Here is a 14256-nt window from a genome sequence, read left to right on the forward strand (position 1 = left end):
GAGTTGATATGCATCAAGGGGCCTTAAGGGTCCTGGAAGAAAGGTACGGAAACCACTTCATTCTGCAAAAGGCCTTTAGAGACAAGCTCATGAAATGGCCCAAGGTTGGTACCAGTGATCCTGCTGCACTTCGAGAGTTTGCTGACTTCCTGCAAGGATGCGTTGAAGCGATGCCTCATGTGAAAGGATTGGCCATCTTGGACGACTGTGAAGAGAACCACAAGTTGCTGAAGAAATTACCAGACTGGATCACACGAAGATGGTGCAGAGTCGTCACAGAAAGGTTGGACAAATCCGGGGATTACCCGAGCTTTTCCTGTTTCACAAGGTTCATCCAGAAGAAGGCTCGGATAGCCTGTAACCCTGTCGCCTCTCCACTTCTGATCAAGGCCACAGATGACAGGCAGCCCAAGAGAGCTAGAGCACTTCACACAAACACTAAAAGGAACAATCCCACGGAAAAGGTAGAGAAAGTGTTCAGCACCAAGTCAAAGCCACCTTGTCCTATCTGCAAAGATGAGATGCACGGCATCATAAAGTGCCCTACCTTTGCAGCAAAATCTCTGGAAGATAAGAAGGCCTTCATAAGGGAAAACAATTTGTGCTACGGATGTTTGAGAAAGGGACATAACAGTAAGGATTGCAAAACGCGACACTCTTGTGGCATATGCAGCAGACGTCACCCCACCTGTCTACATGAAGAGAGAGAGAACCGATCTGTGGAAGCAAAAGAGAAACAGTCCACTTCCACAGACAAAGGAGGAGATCAAAGTGACGTCCCATGCAGTGACGCGGCACGTCTTTGCCACATCAAGCATCGTCCCTGTTTTCATGTCATCTACAAATGAACCACAGAAAGAAGTTATAACATATGCTCTTCTGGATACGCAGAGTGATTCGACATTCGTCTTGGAAGACCTACTCGAAGAGCTGAACGTGGAGACTAAACCAGTACAGCTCAAACTGAGCACCATGACATCTGTTGACACACCCATAGCAAGCAAAAGTGTCTACGGTCTACAAGTTCGAGGACTACAGTCTCAAAAACAGATTCAGCTACGCCAAGCCTACACTCGTGGTTTCATCCCGGTTGACAAGTCCTACATCCCGACTTCCAAAACAGCGCTGCTCTGGCCTCATTTAAAGCATCTAGCAAACAAACTTCCGCTGCTGAAGGACTGTGAGGTGGGACTGCTAATTGGAAGTGATTGCCCGTTGGTGTTAGCCCCCCAGGAAGTCGTCACAGGAGGCGAAAATGATCCATTTGCCCAGAGAACGGAACTCGGCTGGAGCATCGTAGGCTCATCCAATCCACATCTGGATCGCCAGGGAAACCAGAGGTTCGTCCATCGAGTGACAGTGAAGGAAATACCAGCGCCATCAACCACTGACGTGCTGAAGGTCTTGGAATCAGACTTCAATGAAAGGAAGTATGCAGACAAAGACAAGTATGTGTCACAAGACGATGTTCGCTTCATTCAGCTCCTGAGTGACAACATAACTCAAAGGAAAGATGGACACTATGAAATGCCCCTCCCATTCAAGAGCACAAAGCCTCCTCTGCTGCCAGACAACAAGAAGCTGGCAACAGTTCGACTGCAGCACCTAAAGAAAAGATTGAAAAATAACGAGCGGTATAAAGAACAGTACAAGGCCTTCATGAAAGATATGATAAAGAAAGGTGACGCAGAGCCAGCCTCTCCTGTGACAGGACAGCAGACTACGTGGTACATACCACACCATGGGGTGTTCCACCCCAAGAAGCCAGAGAAGCTAAGGGTCGTCTTTGACTGTTCAGCGAAGTTCCGTGGTGTCTCACTAAATGATACACTGCTAACAGGTCCTGACCTGATCAACTCTCTCCTTGGAGTGCTCTGTCGTTTCAGGAAAGAGGCTGTAGCCATCATATGCGACATCGAGAAAATGTTCCATCAGTTTTACGTTTCTCCTGAACTACGGAACTACTTACGGTTTCTCTGGTGGGAGGATGGAGACCTCGAAGCAGAGCCTCAAGAGTATCAAATGGCTGTCCATCTATTCGGCGCCTGCCTGAAGTACTTGGCACGTCAACACAAGGAAGAGTATCCATCAGCGTCAGCCTTTGTTGAAAAGAACTTCTACGTCGATGATGGGCTTATCAGCGTCCCCTCCGTAGAAGAAGCAAAGAAGTTGATCGCTGAAGCACGAGAGTTGTGCAAGAGAGGAGGTTTGCGTCTACACAAGTTCAATTCAAACAAAAGGTCAGTTCTGGACTCTGTGGACCCAACTGAGAGAGCAGTCACATCTGAACCCCTCAATCTGGACCTAAATGCAGCTCCAGCAGAACGTGCTCTCGGTATCCAGTGGTCCCTTGAACATGACACCTTCAGCTTCAATGTAAACCCACAGACCAGGCCCTCTACACGTCGCGGCATCCTATCCGTCATTGCTTCTTTGTACGATCCAGTCGGATTCGTGGCTCCATTTATCTTAACTGGAAAGTGCATCCTCCAGGAGCTGTGCCGTCGAGGCATTGGATGGGATGACCCACTTCCCGAAGACTTAAGTCCACGGTGGGAGAGATGGAAGAGCGACCTACAAAGGCTGAAGGAAGTCTCAATACCGAGATGCTACCAACCACAAGGCTTCTGCAAAACTGTCACGAGGGAACTACACCACTTCTCGGATGCCAGCAATATAGGATATGGCTCGTGTTCCTATCTGAGAAGCAAGAATGAAGATGGTGAAGTTCACTGCAGCCTTGTGATGGCAAAGGCTAGAGTTGCGCCTACAAAACTCACAAGCATTCCAAGATTGGAACTTTCAGCAGCAGTGGTCGCTGCAAGATCAAGTGTCATGCTGAGAAACGAGCTTGAAATGCCGATCCATGCAGAATTTTTCTGGACTGACTCCCAAGTTGTCCTGGCTTATATTAACAATGAAGCAAGAAGGTTCCATGTCTTCGTTGCCAATCGTGTGCAAATGATCAGAGAACACACCAGCCCCAGCCAGTGGCACTACATAGACACAACAGAAAACCCTGCTGACCATGCGTCGAGAGGTCTCAATGCAGTAGACATCTCCTCAACAAACTGGCTACCAGGACCCAAATTCCTGTGGGAACAAGAAATACATCCAGAGTCTCACCTCACTCCTGATTTGCTTGTTGGTGATCCTGAGGTCAGGTCAATGCAGGCGTTTACAACTAAAGTTGAACCTTCCAAGTCAGACTTTCTTACCCGTCTAAATCGGTTCTCCTCCTGGTCAAAGCTCCTGAAAGTCATCGCAAGAATCAAGAGGCTGAATTCAAAGCAAACCCATCCTGGCAAACCTGTGAGTGTGGAAGAACGCGAGAGAGCTGCCGAATCAGTAATGAGGCTTGCACAAGAAGAAGCATTCCCCCAAGAGATGAAGATACTTCAAAAGGGAAAAGGTCTTCAAAACTCCAGCCCTCTGTTTCGCTTGGATCCCATCTTAGAAGGAGGAGCACTTCGTGTCGGTGGGAGACTAGATCAGTCATCCTTAAGCCTAGAAGTCAAACACCCTTTGATTCTACCCAAAGGAGGACATATTACAAAGCTGATCATGACCCACTGCCACGAGAGGATCTGTCACCAAGGCCGGAATCAAACTCTAACAGAACTTCGAGCCAATGGGTTTTGGGTCATCGGTGGAAGTAAGTCAGTTGCTAAGCTGATACACAGATGTGTGAAGTGCAGAAGACTCAGACGGCCTGCAGAAGAACAACGCATGGCAGAGCTTCCTAAGGAGCGTGTAGAAGTCTCTGCTCCCTTCACATACTGCGGCATCGATTGCTTCGGCCCATTCATCACTAAGAAAGCCCGCAAAGAGCAAAAGCGCTATGGCTTAATCTTCACTTGCCTTGCCTCTCGATCTGTTCACATTGAGATGCTTGAGGACTTATCCACAGATGCATTTATCAATGCCTTAAGATGCTTCATCAGTCTCAGAGGAGCCGTTCGTCAACTCCATTGCGATCAAGGAACCAATTTTGTGGGAGCTAAAAATGAGTTCAAAGAAGCACTGAAGCAATGTGACACCAAAACAATCGAGAGCTTCCTCGCAGAAAGGCAATGTGAGTTCATCTTCAATGCTCCTTCAGCAAGTCACGCTGGCGGCGTCTGGGAGCGCCAGATTCGGACTGTCCGTAATGTCCTAAATGCCACACTCTGTCAATACTCAGGCAGACTCGACGACTCTTCCCTTCGAACTCTGTTCTATGAAGCAATGGCCATTGTGAACAGCCGTCCATTAACCGTAAACGGGGTAAATGATCCTACCTCGCTCGAGCCATTAACTCCAAACCATCTCATACTGATGAAGTCCAAGATTGCCCTTCCACCGCCTGGCAAATTTGAGAAGGAAGATGTCTATGCAACTAAAAGGTGGCGAAGAGTCCAGTACCTGAGGCGTGGTGTGGCGCAATGGCTATAGGCGTGGTGTGGCGCAATGGATAAGACAAATGCCTTTGGTGTGAGAGACCCGGGTTCGAATCCACTGTGAGACACCAATGTGTCCCTGAGCAAGACACTTAACCCCTAGTTGCTCCAGAGGCGTGCGACCTCTGACATATATATAGCAATTGTAAGTCGCTTTGGATAAAAGCGTCAGCTAAATGAATAAATGTAAAATGTAAAATGTACCTCGTCGAACAGTTCTGGTGCCGGTGGAAGAGAGAATATCTCATGAACATCTCCACACGCCAAAAGTGGCATACGACTCGACGCAACCTTAAGGTAGATGACTTAGTCATTATAAAGGAAGAAACCCCTAGAAATCAGTGGCACCTGGGACGAGTGGTTGAAACCACAAAGGAGAGCGATGGACTAGTGCGTCGCGTCAAGGTGTTAGTAGGAGAAAGGACGTCAGTTAAACGAGATCGCCCCACCAAACCTTTGATTATAGAAAGGCCCATTCAGAAACTAGTTCTTCTCCTTGAGAGTGAGTGATCAGTCTAGTTGTCTACACCTTTATCCCCTTATGACATAGGCTACTCTCTCTCAGTTATTAAGTAGTACTCACCTGCACATATCTAGAAACACTGATACAGACATAGGACTCAAGTATGAGCCGTTCAGCCAGGTTGATCCTTGTCTTCACTCTTCATAACATGAGTGGTGGGAGTGTAGATGACCACTAGCAGTGTTTTATCATGACTATTCTGTTTCATACTTTTATTTCATGTGACTTTTATTTTGACATCATGCTATCTGCAGGGGGGACTAATTTCTCCACGCTCACGCTCACGCTCGTTCAATAAAAAAAACACAAGAAGTCACGTTACAAGACGATGCATGTTTAGAGTCAGAGATTGGAAAATATTACTGCAACCTTCAACTAAAGTGTTCTACTACTCTGTGCTTGATTTGTTTGGCAGTAATAATTTGAGAATAATTTATGAAGTTGCTACACAGTAAATTCCACAGTGTTAAATCAACACTGCTCAGAGCAAATATGGTCCCACTCTACAGAGTGTTAAAGTAACACTAAAGCGGTGTTAAAGTTAATGAGATAATTAAGTGATTAATTGAGTGATGATTGAGCATTATTGAAGACACCTGATGTTAACAAGCAGAATCACTGAAGGAGAAAATCATAAATTGTAAGTTACCATTATGGTGATGGGTGTTTGCTTTAGTTGGGCTCTTGACCCTTATACATTTACTTTAGATTTTGTTTGGCTGTTGTATCTTATAACTGCCAGATGAACAAAGGAAAAAAAGTGATCTGATGGTATTGGTTATATTATGACATTCATCATTTGAACTTGATCACTGACCTCATTATGATCCTTATTTTTGACTTTGATTTATGCTGTTGGTTGCAGAATAACTGTGATTCTGCATAAATATCCAGAATTTTTTATATAATATAAAGGATTTCTTAAAAGTTGTTTAAAAACAAAAAAATCTTTCTTTTAGGCACAAACCGACGTCAAGATTCAGTCTATGCATCTCAACAATGGTGACGGGCAGAATATTCAATTAGGAAAAGTAAATTACATAGACAATTCAAATCATAATTTATTCATACCGCAATGCATGATGGGAGCCATTAATGAGTTGTGATTGGTGGCAGCCACTGCAACATGCTGTATTATTGTCACCATTGTTGAGATTCACAGGCTGATTATTCATTTCTGTGTTTCTAAATGAATTAATTTGAAAGTCTTTTGATCAGAACAATGTTTATGAAATATTTTAGTACTGATAATCATATGCTATTAAAATCACAAAGCTGCTGGTAACAAGTTAAACCAAACTATCTCAAAAAGTTTCATTTTTCAGATCGCAGCATGATTATGTCATAACATAACCAACACTATAAGATCACACTTTACTTTGTTCATTTAACTGTCATAAATCAATAACAGCAGACAAACAACAGTAAAATTTAAAGTAAACATATAAGGGTCTAGAGCCCAACTAAAGCAAACACCCATCACCATAATGGTAACTTACAATTTATGATTTTCTCCTTCAGTGATTCTGCTTGTTAACATCAGGTGTCTTCAATAATGATCAATCATCACTAAATTAATCACTTAATTATCTCATTAACTTTAACACCGCTTTAGTGTTACTTTAACACTCTGTAGAGTGGGACCATATTTGCTCTGAGCAGTGTTGATTTAACACTGTGGAATTTACTGTGTAGCTAGCTCTCCAACGTCCAAGTTAAGTTAATGGCGGCAGCCTTCCCTGGATCACCACTTTCTAGCACCCTTTGATATGCGGAGCGAGTTTTCACGGTGTTGGTGCTATGCACACTCGTCTGAATTAAAGTACACCCGTATGGAAACACTCCCAAGCCTGTTTATTCCAAGTTGAAGGGCTGCTACAACGAGAGAATGCAAAAGCATGGAAATATATTTTTTCCTCTCATCTCATATTTTTCCAGCACTATGTCCCTTCAGATGCTGCGTAGAATGAGTCACATCCCTATGGATTATCTTATTAAACCCGGCAACTGCTGACTATGAATGAAACTGACTACATTGTGTCAGTGAGATCTGTGTATTAAGAGTTCAAATACCAAACTTTCTAGCAGATCTCCACGAGTGAAGAGAATGATGGAGTATTTTAACACTACCTTCACATGACATCAGCTCAGACATCCGAGACGGAGTCACAGTGAATGTGGAGATAGGACCATATCGTTGTCGTAGTCGTAGTCTCGCCGCTAAAGTCTGCTTCAGTTTTTCTCCTTTTTCTGTATAAAAAGATAAAGCAAATTGAAAAGCATTTTTCAACCCTCACTTTACTCACTGCAGTTGGACAGAGATTCAGCTGTTAGTGAGTGAAATAAACATTTCAACTTTTTCCAGACACATTACATTCAATAACAATAAATGCTTTATTCTAGTCACATCTGTAAATAACTTGAATACTAGATTTTGGGGGAAAAAGTGTGGAGAACATTTACCATGTCAAGCAGGAGAAAAAAAAATTATAATAAACCAAACTGTCATGAGTAAAACATTATAATAGAGAGATCTCTCTCTAACTCTTTCTTGCTGTGACGCTGCGTTTGAATCTCTAAAGACAGTCAGTGAGAGCAGACTTTCACAATTTGTCTCAAATATTCATAATATTTTTTATAATAACGACTCACTCACCTATTGTGTCGGGGTGTGTTGAATATATTTTGGTAAGCAGCTCTTGAACTTGTCCCTTTGGCTTGTTGTTGAACACATGGTATCTCTGATTATATTTCTGAACGAGTCTCTTCAGTGCTTCAGTCTCATTGATGAATTCATCTATTGACTTCTTTTCTTCCTCCAGTTGATCTCCTCTGGTGAAGAGAATCCAGGTTTTCTTCAAGCGTTCTTCTCCCAGCAGCTCCTCAATCTTCTCCACAGTTTCTCTCTCTTTTCTAGTGAATCTGTCAGCTTTGATGACCAGCAGAAACACACAGGGACCTGATTCACACTTCTGAAGAACATCTGCATAAATCTGCTGAATCTCCTCTTCACTGAGCTTTGTGTTGAATAATCCTGGTGTGTCATAAACAGTGACCCGTCGTCCAGCAACAGTCCCAGATTCAACAGCAACATCTTGTGTGACAGAAGAAAAACTTTTCTTTGATTGAAAAGCTTCTCGTCCCAGTATTGTGTTTCCTGATGCACTCTTCCCAGCTCCTATTTTTCCCAGTAACACCAAATGCAGACCTCCAATCCTTTCTTCATAATTCAGTCCTTCAATCCATTCTGCCATTTTCAAGATGTGGCGTAAAGCTAAAAAGTGCTGCAAGACAAAAATGAACAGACATTTATCAAAAATCTCAGACATAGGGCTGGGCGATATATCGCACGATATTGTTATGCGCATCTCGTCAGTAAAGCCGGTTCCTTGATTAGTAGTAAATCACCATCACCTGCTTTCAGATGGAGCGGCATTTACTACACAGCAAAAACTCCAGTGTTAAAGTTAATGAGATAATTAAGTGATTAATTTAGTGATGCTTGAGCATTATTGAAGACACCTGATGTTAACAAGCAGAATCACTGAAGGAGAAAATCACAAATTGTAAGCCACCGTTTTGGCGATCAGTGTTTGCTTTAGTTGGGCTCTTGACCATTATACACTCACTTTAAATTTGGTTTGTCTGCTGTTATTGATTTATAACAGTCAAATGAACAAAGAAAAATGTGATCTGATAGTGTTGGTTATGTTTTGACATAATCATGCTGTGATCTGAAAAATGAAACTTAATGAAATAGTTTGATTTTCCTTATTAGTAGCAGCTTTATGATTCTACAGCATATGATTTTCGGTATATTTCTTATAACCCATAATATTTAATAAACATTGTTCTGATCAAAACACTTTCAAATTATTGTTTTTAGAAACACAGACATCAATAATCAGTCTGTGAATCTCAACAATGGTGACAATAATAAATCAATTGATCAATAAATTGATCAAGCTCAAATGATGATTGTCATAATATAACCAACAACATCAGATCACTTTATTCTTTGTTCATCTGGCAGTTATAACTCAGATACAGCAGCCAAACAAAGTACACATAAAAGGGTCAAGAGCCCAACTAAAGCAAATACCCATCACAATAATGGTAACTTACAATTTGTGATTTTCTCCTTCAGTGATTGTTATGTTAACATCATGCTTGTTAACATCAGGTGTCTTCAATAATGTTCAGTCATCACTAAATTAATCACTTAATTATCTCATTACCTTCAACACTCTTGAGTGTGGACTCATACACTAATTTAACACTGGAGTTTTTGCTGTGTACAAAGAGCCGTAGTTAACTGACAAGCTGAGCCATATCGCATCAATTATCGCTGGCGATACGTCCGCGATATTAATGCGATATGGCTCAGCTTGTCAGTTAACTACGGCTCTTTGTAGTAAATGCCGCTCCATCTGAAAGCAGGTGATGGCGATTTACTACTAATCAAGGAACCGGCTTTACTGACGAGATGCGCATAACAATATCGTGCGATATATCGCCCAGCCCTGCTCAGACATTTCCTTTAGTACATGAGAATGCTTCTGTGAGGACCTACTGGCACAGAGACTGTTTCAAATCGTTGATCTAACTCGATGCGTTGATCTGTCTTTTCTTGGTGCTTCACTGTATCCGATTCCATCATTATTATTATAATGACCAAAACGTTCTCACAATTCCCACAATTGACCCGTCGCAGGGAGTTTGATTGACAGGCGATCTGACCAATCATAATCCACCATTTTATCTGACAAAGCCATGAGGAGAGTTAAACACAAAAGCGAAAAACACAAATGTCTCAGTGATTTAAACCAGTGAAAAGGCAGATGAAACAGCGCTGACGAACAGGAGAAACAGTAGCTGCGTTTACATGGACACTTATAATCGGATTGACGGCTCAATCGGACTAAAAAACCTACATGTAAACACCTTAATCGATCCGATTGAGCTCGATCCGAATGAAATTTCGATCGGATTGAGAGAGAGCATGTAAACCCTTGATCGGATTGAAAACCGAAACTGAAAGGACTGCGCATGTGCAATGACGTTAAATAGCCTAATGACGTATGACGCACGGAACGAGCTGTTCTTCCTGTTGAATAAAGTGTCATATTAATAAATTTCCCGTCATTCTAAAATTCTCATTTCATTCGCGCGTCTGTGAAGTGGAGCAGGACAACGTCCCACCTGTCCTTGTTTTGGATCCTCATCCACAGATGCTGGTTTTGGCCGCGGGGAGGGGCATTTTTACTGCATGATCAATAAGCAGCACGGCAAAACGGTTAATATGCTCTAAATTATGACCAGAGACAGATTAATATTACGTCTGCTTTTTAAAACAAATAAAGAACCAATAGAGGAGAATATTTATGCGCGAAAAGCGGGAAACTCTGTATATTCGTGCAGTGTGCTTATGTCAAAACATCAGATCCGATTTGAAACTTGTGACATATAAACGCGCACATCAACCCGATTACTTTATTTATCATTCATGTAAACACCTTGTTCGGATTCATCAATCGGATTGATTTCATTCCGATTGTGTCCATGTAAACGTAGCTACTGTGCGCAAGGATACACTCAGAAGGCTTTTCCGTCTAAAAATTCCCATCATTTACCATGGATTTACTGTAACGTTAGCCTAGTAATATTAACTGCACCATGAAATGTGGGATATACATATTATATTATTAATGTAGACAATGTATTAAAGGACTAATAGAATATAATTACAGTATTTAATAATGTATTTAGGCTACTGTTTTTCATACAAATACCATAGAAACCATAAAGTTATATTTTGCCATGATAGTGAGGTGCTACAGGCTATGCCTGGTTTCATCTGTGGTTATCATGATCTAAATGCATGACACTGGATGACCAATGGTTCATTTTAATAAAACTCAAACAGTCAGAATATTACATTTTACCAAATAAAATGAGCACATGCAGAAACTAAGAAATTAATTGTCCAATAAATATATTTATTTTGTTAAGGAAAAATGACAAATGTGAAATTCATTTGTGAAATGTTCACCTGTTCAGCAAGTGTTTGTCATGATATGTGCTGAAAATAAAGAGTAGTTTAAAACCACAATTAATGCTATGGGCCCGGTTTCCCGATAACGCTCACTCTTAGCGCGCTAAGAGAGCTCGAAAGATATAGGCCTATCTTACCAAAGGTGTTTATGTTCCTAAGTGTGTTCCCCGAACCATACCTTAGGAAGCTGCTTAAGATATACCTTCTTACGTGCGACGTTACCCGGCGCTGTCCGTGGCGATGGTGCTGAATTGTTTGATATCGATGGCTCGACAATCAATTATTCTCTCGTGCAGGGGCTGTTTATGTGAGAAAGCAGTGATCTTTATAAAAGAAGCACTTCAGAAATAGTTGAAATTGCAATTTATTATGATTATTGGATATTATAAAAAATAATCCAAACTATAATAGCCTATAATAGCCTAACCTACATATTTTAAAATTGTAACATATAGGCTATTGCTGCCACAATAACCTTTTCAAAAATGTACGTGCCTTCTCTTTCCCATTTTTGTTCGCTGAGGTGGAGCTGCGATGAAATATTGTTCTTGTAAATACTTTCCAGCATTTCAGTAATAAAAGTTTACATCTTGCGTACGGTGCTCGGCAGTGATCAAAAAGGATTTAAACCGTGAATTTTGAATCTCTTCTTGTAAACTTGGAGATGTGGATTCAGACGGCAATTAAATTAGGCTACCACACGACCTGTTTGTCAAAAAACAGAAGGTACTAATTTGGCCAGGGATTTTTACGCGGGTTGGGTGAGAAAAAACACTGATATTATGGATTCGGACGGCACTAAAATCACCGACTTACCCCTGTAAATGTTTAAAATACCGGACGAGCCCATAAGAAACAATATTAGCGTCCGAATAGGACTTAACTGACAGTAGCCTATGCTTTCACTGGCCTTTAAAAGAGCGTTTTAATTAAATTAATAATATTGTATAATAATATAATTAAAAATCTAACAACAATCAGTGTAATGACAATTTTATTCTTTGCATGAAAACACTTGAATTAGCCTAATTTAATACTGTCTGGGTGTATTAAAACTTCAGAATTATATTCATTTAGACCTGCAACAACGCTAAGAGAGAGCTACGAATGGTCCAGACCAACCTTACGAAAGTGTGACTTACAAAAGATATAGGCCTACTTAGCGTACGAACATTTCGGGAACAGTCCCATAAGGTTAAGAGAGAGGTTAAGGAATAGGTTAAGAACTACTTAGAGATAAGAACGCTGTGGGAAACTGGGCCCTGGTTTCTACAACTTTCACTTAGGAGCAAAAATCTGCCTTTAAACTTGAAAGAAATAAAGATTTGACATTTATCGTGATAATTATCGATATCGACTGATATAAAAAAAATTATCGTGATAATTTTTTTTGGCCATATCGCCCAGCCCTTACGTGGTTGACATTTTTTCTGATGTTAATTCATGTTTTTTTGATGCTGTAAATGAACTAGAAGAAAGAGACGATCGGTTCACGAGCAGTTTTAACTGAGGCTCTACAGTGATCTGTCAGACACATTAAAGAGACACAAAATTGTTCAAATTTGCTTAAAAAAATGACCAAATTTGAAAGTTGAGACTTTGTTTCATATCAAAACAAAAGTAACCTGATCTGTCCTGTCTGTCAGTGTCCTTTTTGCTACTCGATGTATTTTTCACTGCATGACAACATGATGTGGCGTGAGAGTCGGACATAGCAACAGTAACTAAACTAAACTTTGCGAATGGTCAATTATAACAAATGCCTGCAGAGGGCACCATTGGCCTGCTGATTGTTGTTTTTACCCTTAAAGGTGAAAAATGGGTGAATCCCAACATAACACCGACTGTGACGTAACAGTTGGGATCATTAATTTTTGCATATACCAGCCCATGTTCTAGGCCACGCATATTAACGTGAACCTGCAAAGCCGAATCATCCGAAGTTCTGCAGGTGTTGTGAAGAAGCAAGCAAGGACAATAGCGAAAATGGCAGATCATGGATATAAATGTTATGTTCCAGGCTTGTGCGTATGTCACAATTCATTTCACAAGTATATTCTTCATCTGTAAATGCGAGAAACTCGTGCAAATATTTCCATTTTGCAGTCAGGAGTGACTCCCTGCTAAACTTAACAGATTTTCATGAATACGTGCTTCTGTACGCATGCGTGAAAAACAGAATAGAATAGAACAGGAGCAAAATGATTCTGACTAAAATATACATTTTGCTTAAATATTTGTTTTGTTGAACAATAAATGTGACATTTATTGATAGCAGTAGGCTAACTGTAAAGAGACTATTGTAATGGATAGACCTAAATCAGATGTAGGTTAATTAGTCTGTGCTTTTGTTTGCATTTAGTTTTAGTTTAGTGAATTTAAAAATAAAATCATTATTTTTGTTTTTAGATTGTAATATTAGAATGTAATGTGATTTTAACCCATTTATGCACATAATATAGCTACATTTTGCAATTGGTTTTAATTTTATTGCTGACTGTCTTTAACCATATTTAAAATGTACGAGTTGGGATAGTAGTTTTTGGTGACATAACCTTCTTCGTTAAGGTTACATGGATCAAAAACAACTAAAACAATTACTAGCCCTATTTTATTTCATTTATTTATTACTTTTATGTTTTGGGGTCAGTATAAAAAATCCTCAGCATTGAGCCCTGCAACATTAATGATCATTTACCCTGTGTTGCAACGTTAGCATAGAAGTTAATAGTTAGTATGACCACCTATTTACACCGAGATGAATAATATTTCTGTCTGTGCTGTACCATAAATCTACAAAATAGAACTGTAGATACATCTATGTCAATCCCTTTAGTCGGGTAGTATTATAATTTGGCCTATTTTTCCATCAACACATAACTCATGACCTAACTAGGTTAGTTTGGTTGCTAACAGATAGCCCACTCGCTCCTTCTAGCTAACGTGACCACCTCCACCTAAGTTGAAACAATTATCATTTGACAATGCATCTATACAATTTGTTCAAATGTTGTTGTTTTTTTGAGAATTGAAGTATATTATTTTGCAAGTTTGTATTTCAGAGTACATCACAGCTCTTGCATTCAAACCAGTCAAACAGCCAATCAGAGCAAAGCTGAACATTATTATTCATTATCCTTCCAAATAAGGTAATAACAGCACATTTCATTCTAGGGACAAATGGTAGGGTGGTAAATGGAAAACCATATCTGTAGAATTTTTGCCCTTACCTAAGCTAC

General features: G+C 40.5%; 1 protein-coding gene across 8 annotated transcripts in view; it reads right to left on the reverse strand.

Annotated features, from left to right (window-relative positions):
* The window catches only part of LOC311291986 (GTPase IMAP family member 8-like), a 39933-nt gene that overhangs the window by 24517 nt on the left and 1160 nt on the right, over positions 1 to 14256 (reverse strand). For 6 of the 8 annotated variants that reach the window (XM_084411399.1, XM_084411398.1, XM_084411397.1 and 3 more), the window contains exons 1-3: positions 9536 to 10507; positions 7619 to 8246; positions 7093 to 7212 (exon numbers count right to left, since the gene is read on the reverse strand). In XM_084411399.1, the coding sequence (XP_084267525.1) occupies positions 7093 to 7212; positions 7619 to 8246; positions 9536 to 9709 (922 nt within the window). In that variant the 5' untranslated portion in view covers positions 9710 to 10507. Of the gene's footprint in view, positions 1 to 7092; positions 7213 to 7618; positions 8247 to 9535; positions 10508 to 11219; positions 11317 to 14256 lie in introns of those variants that run through there. The other 2 variants (XM_084411401.1, XM_084411400.1) reach the window with 2 other exon arrangements.

The sequence above is a fragment of the Rutilus rutilus genome (assembly GCF_951802725.1).
Source record: "Rutilus rutilus genome assembly, chromosome: 1".
NCBI classification, from domain to species: domain Eukaryota; kingdom Metazoa; phylum Chordata; class Actinopteri; order Cypriniformes; family Leuciscidae; genus Rutilus; species Rutilus rutilus.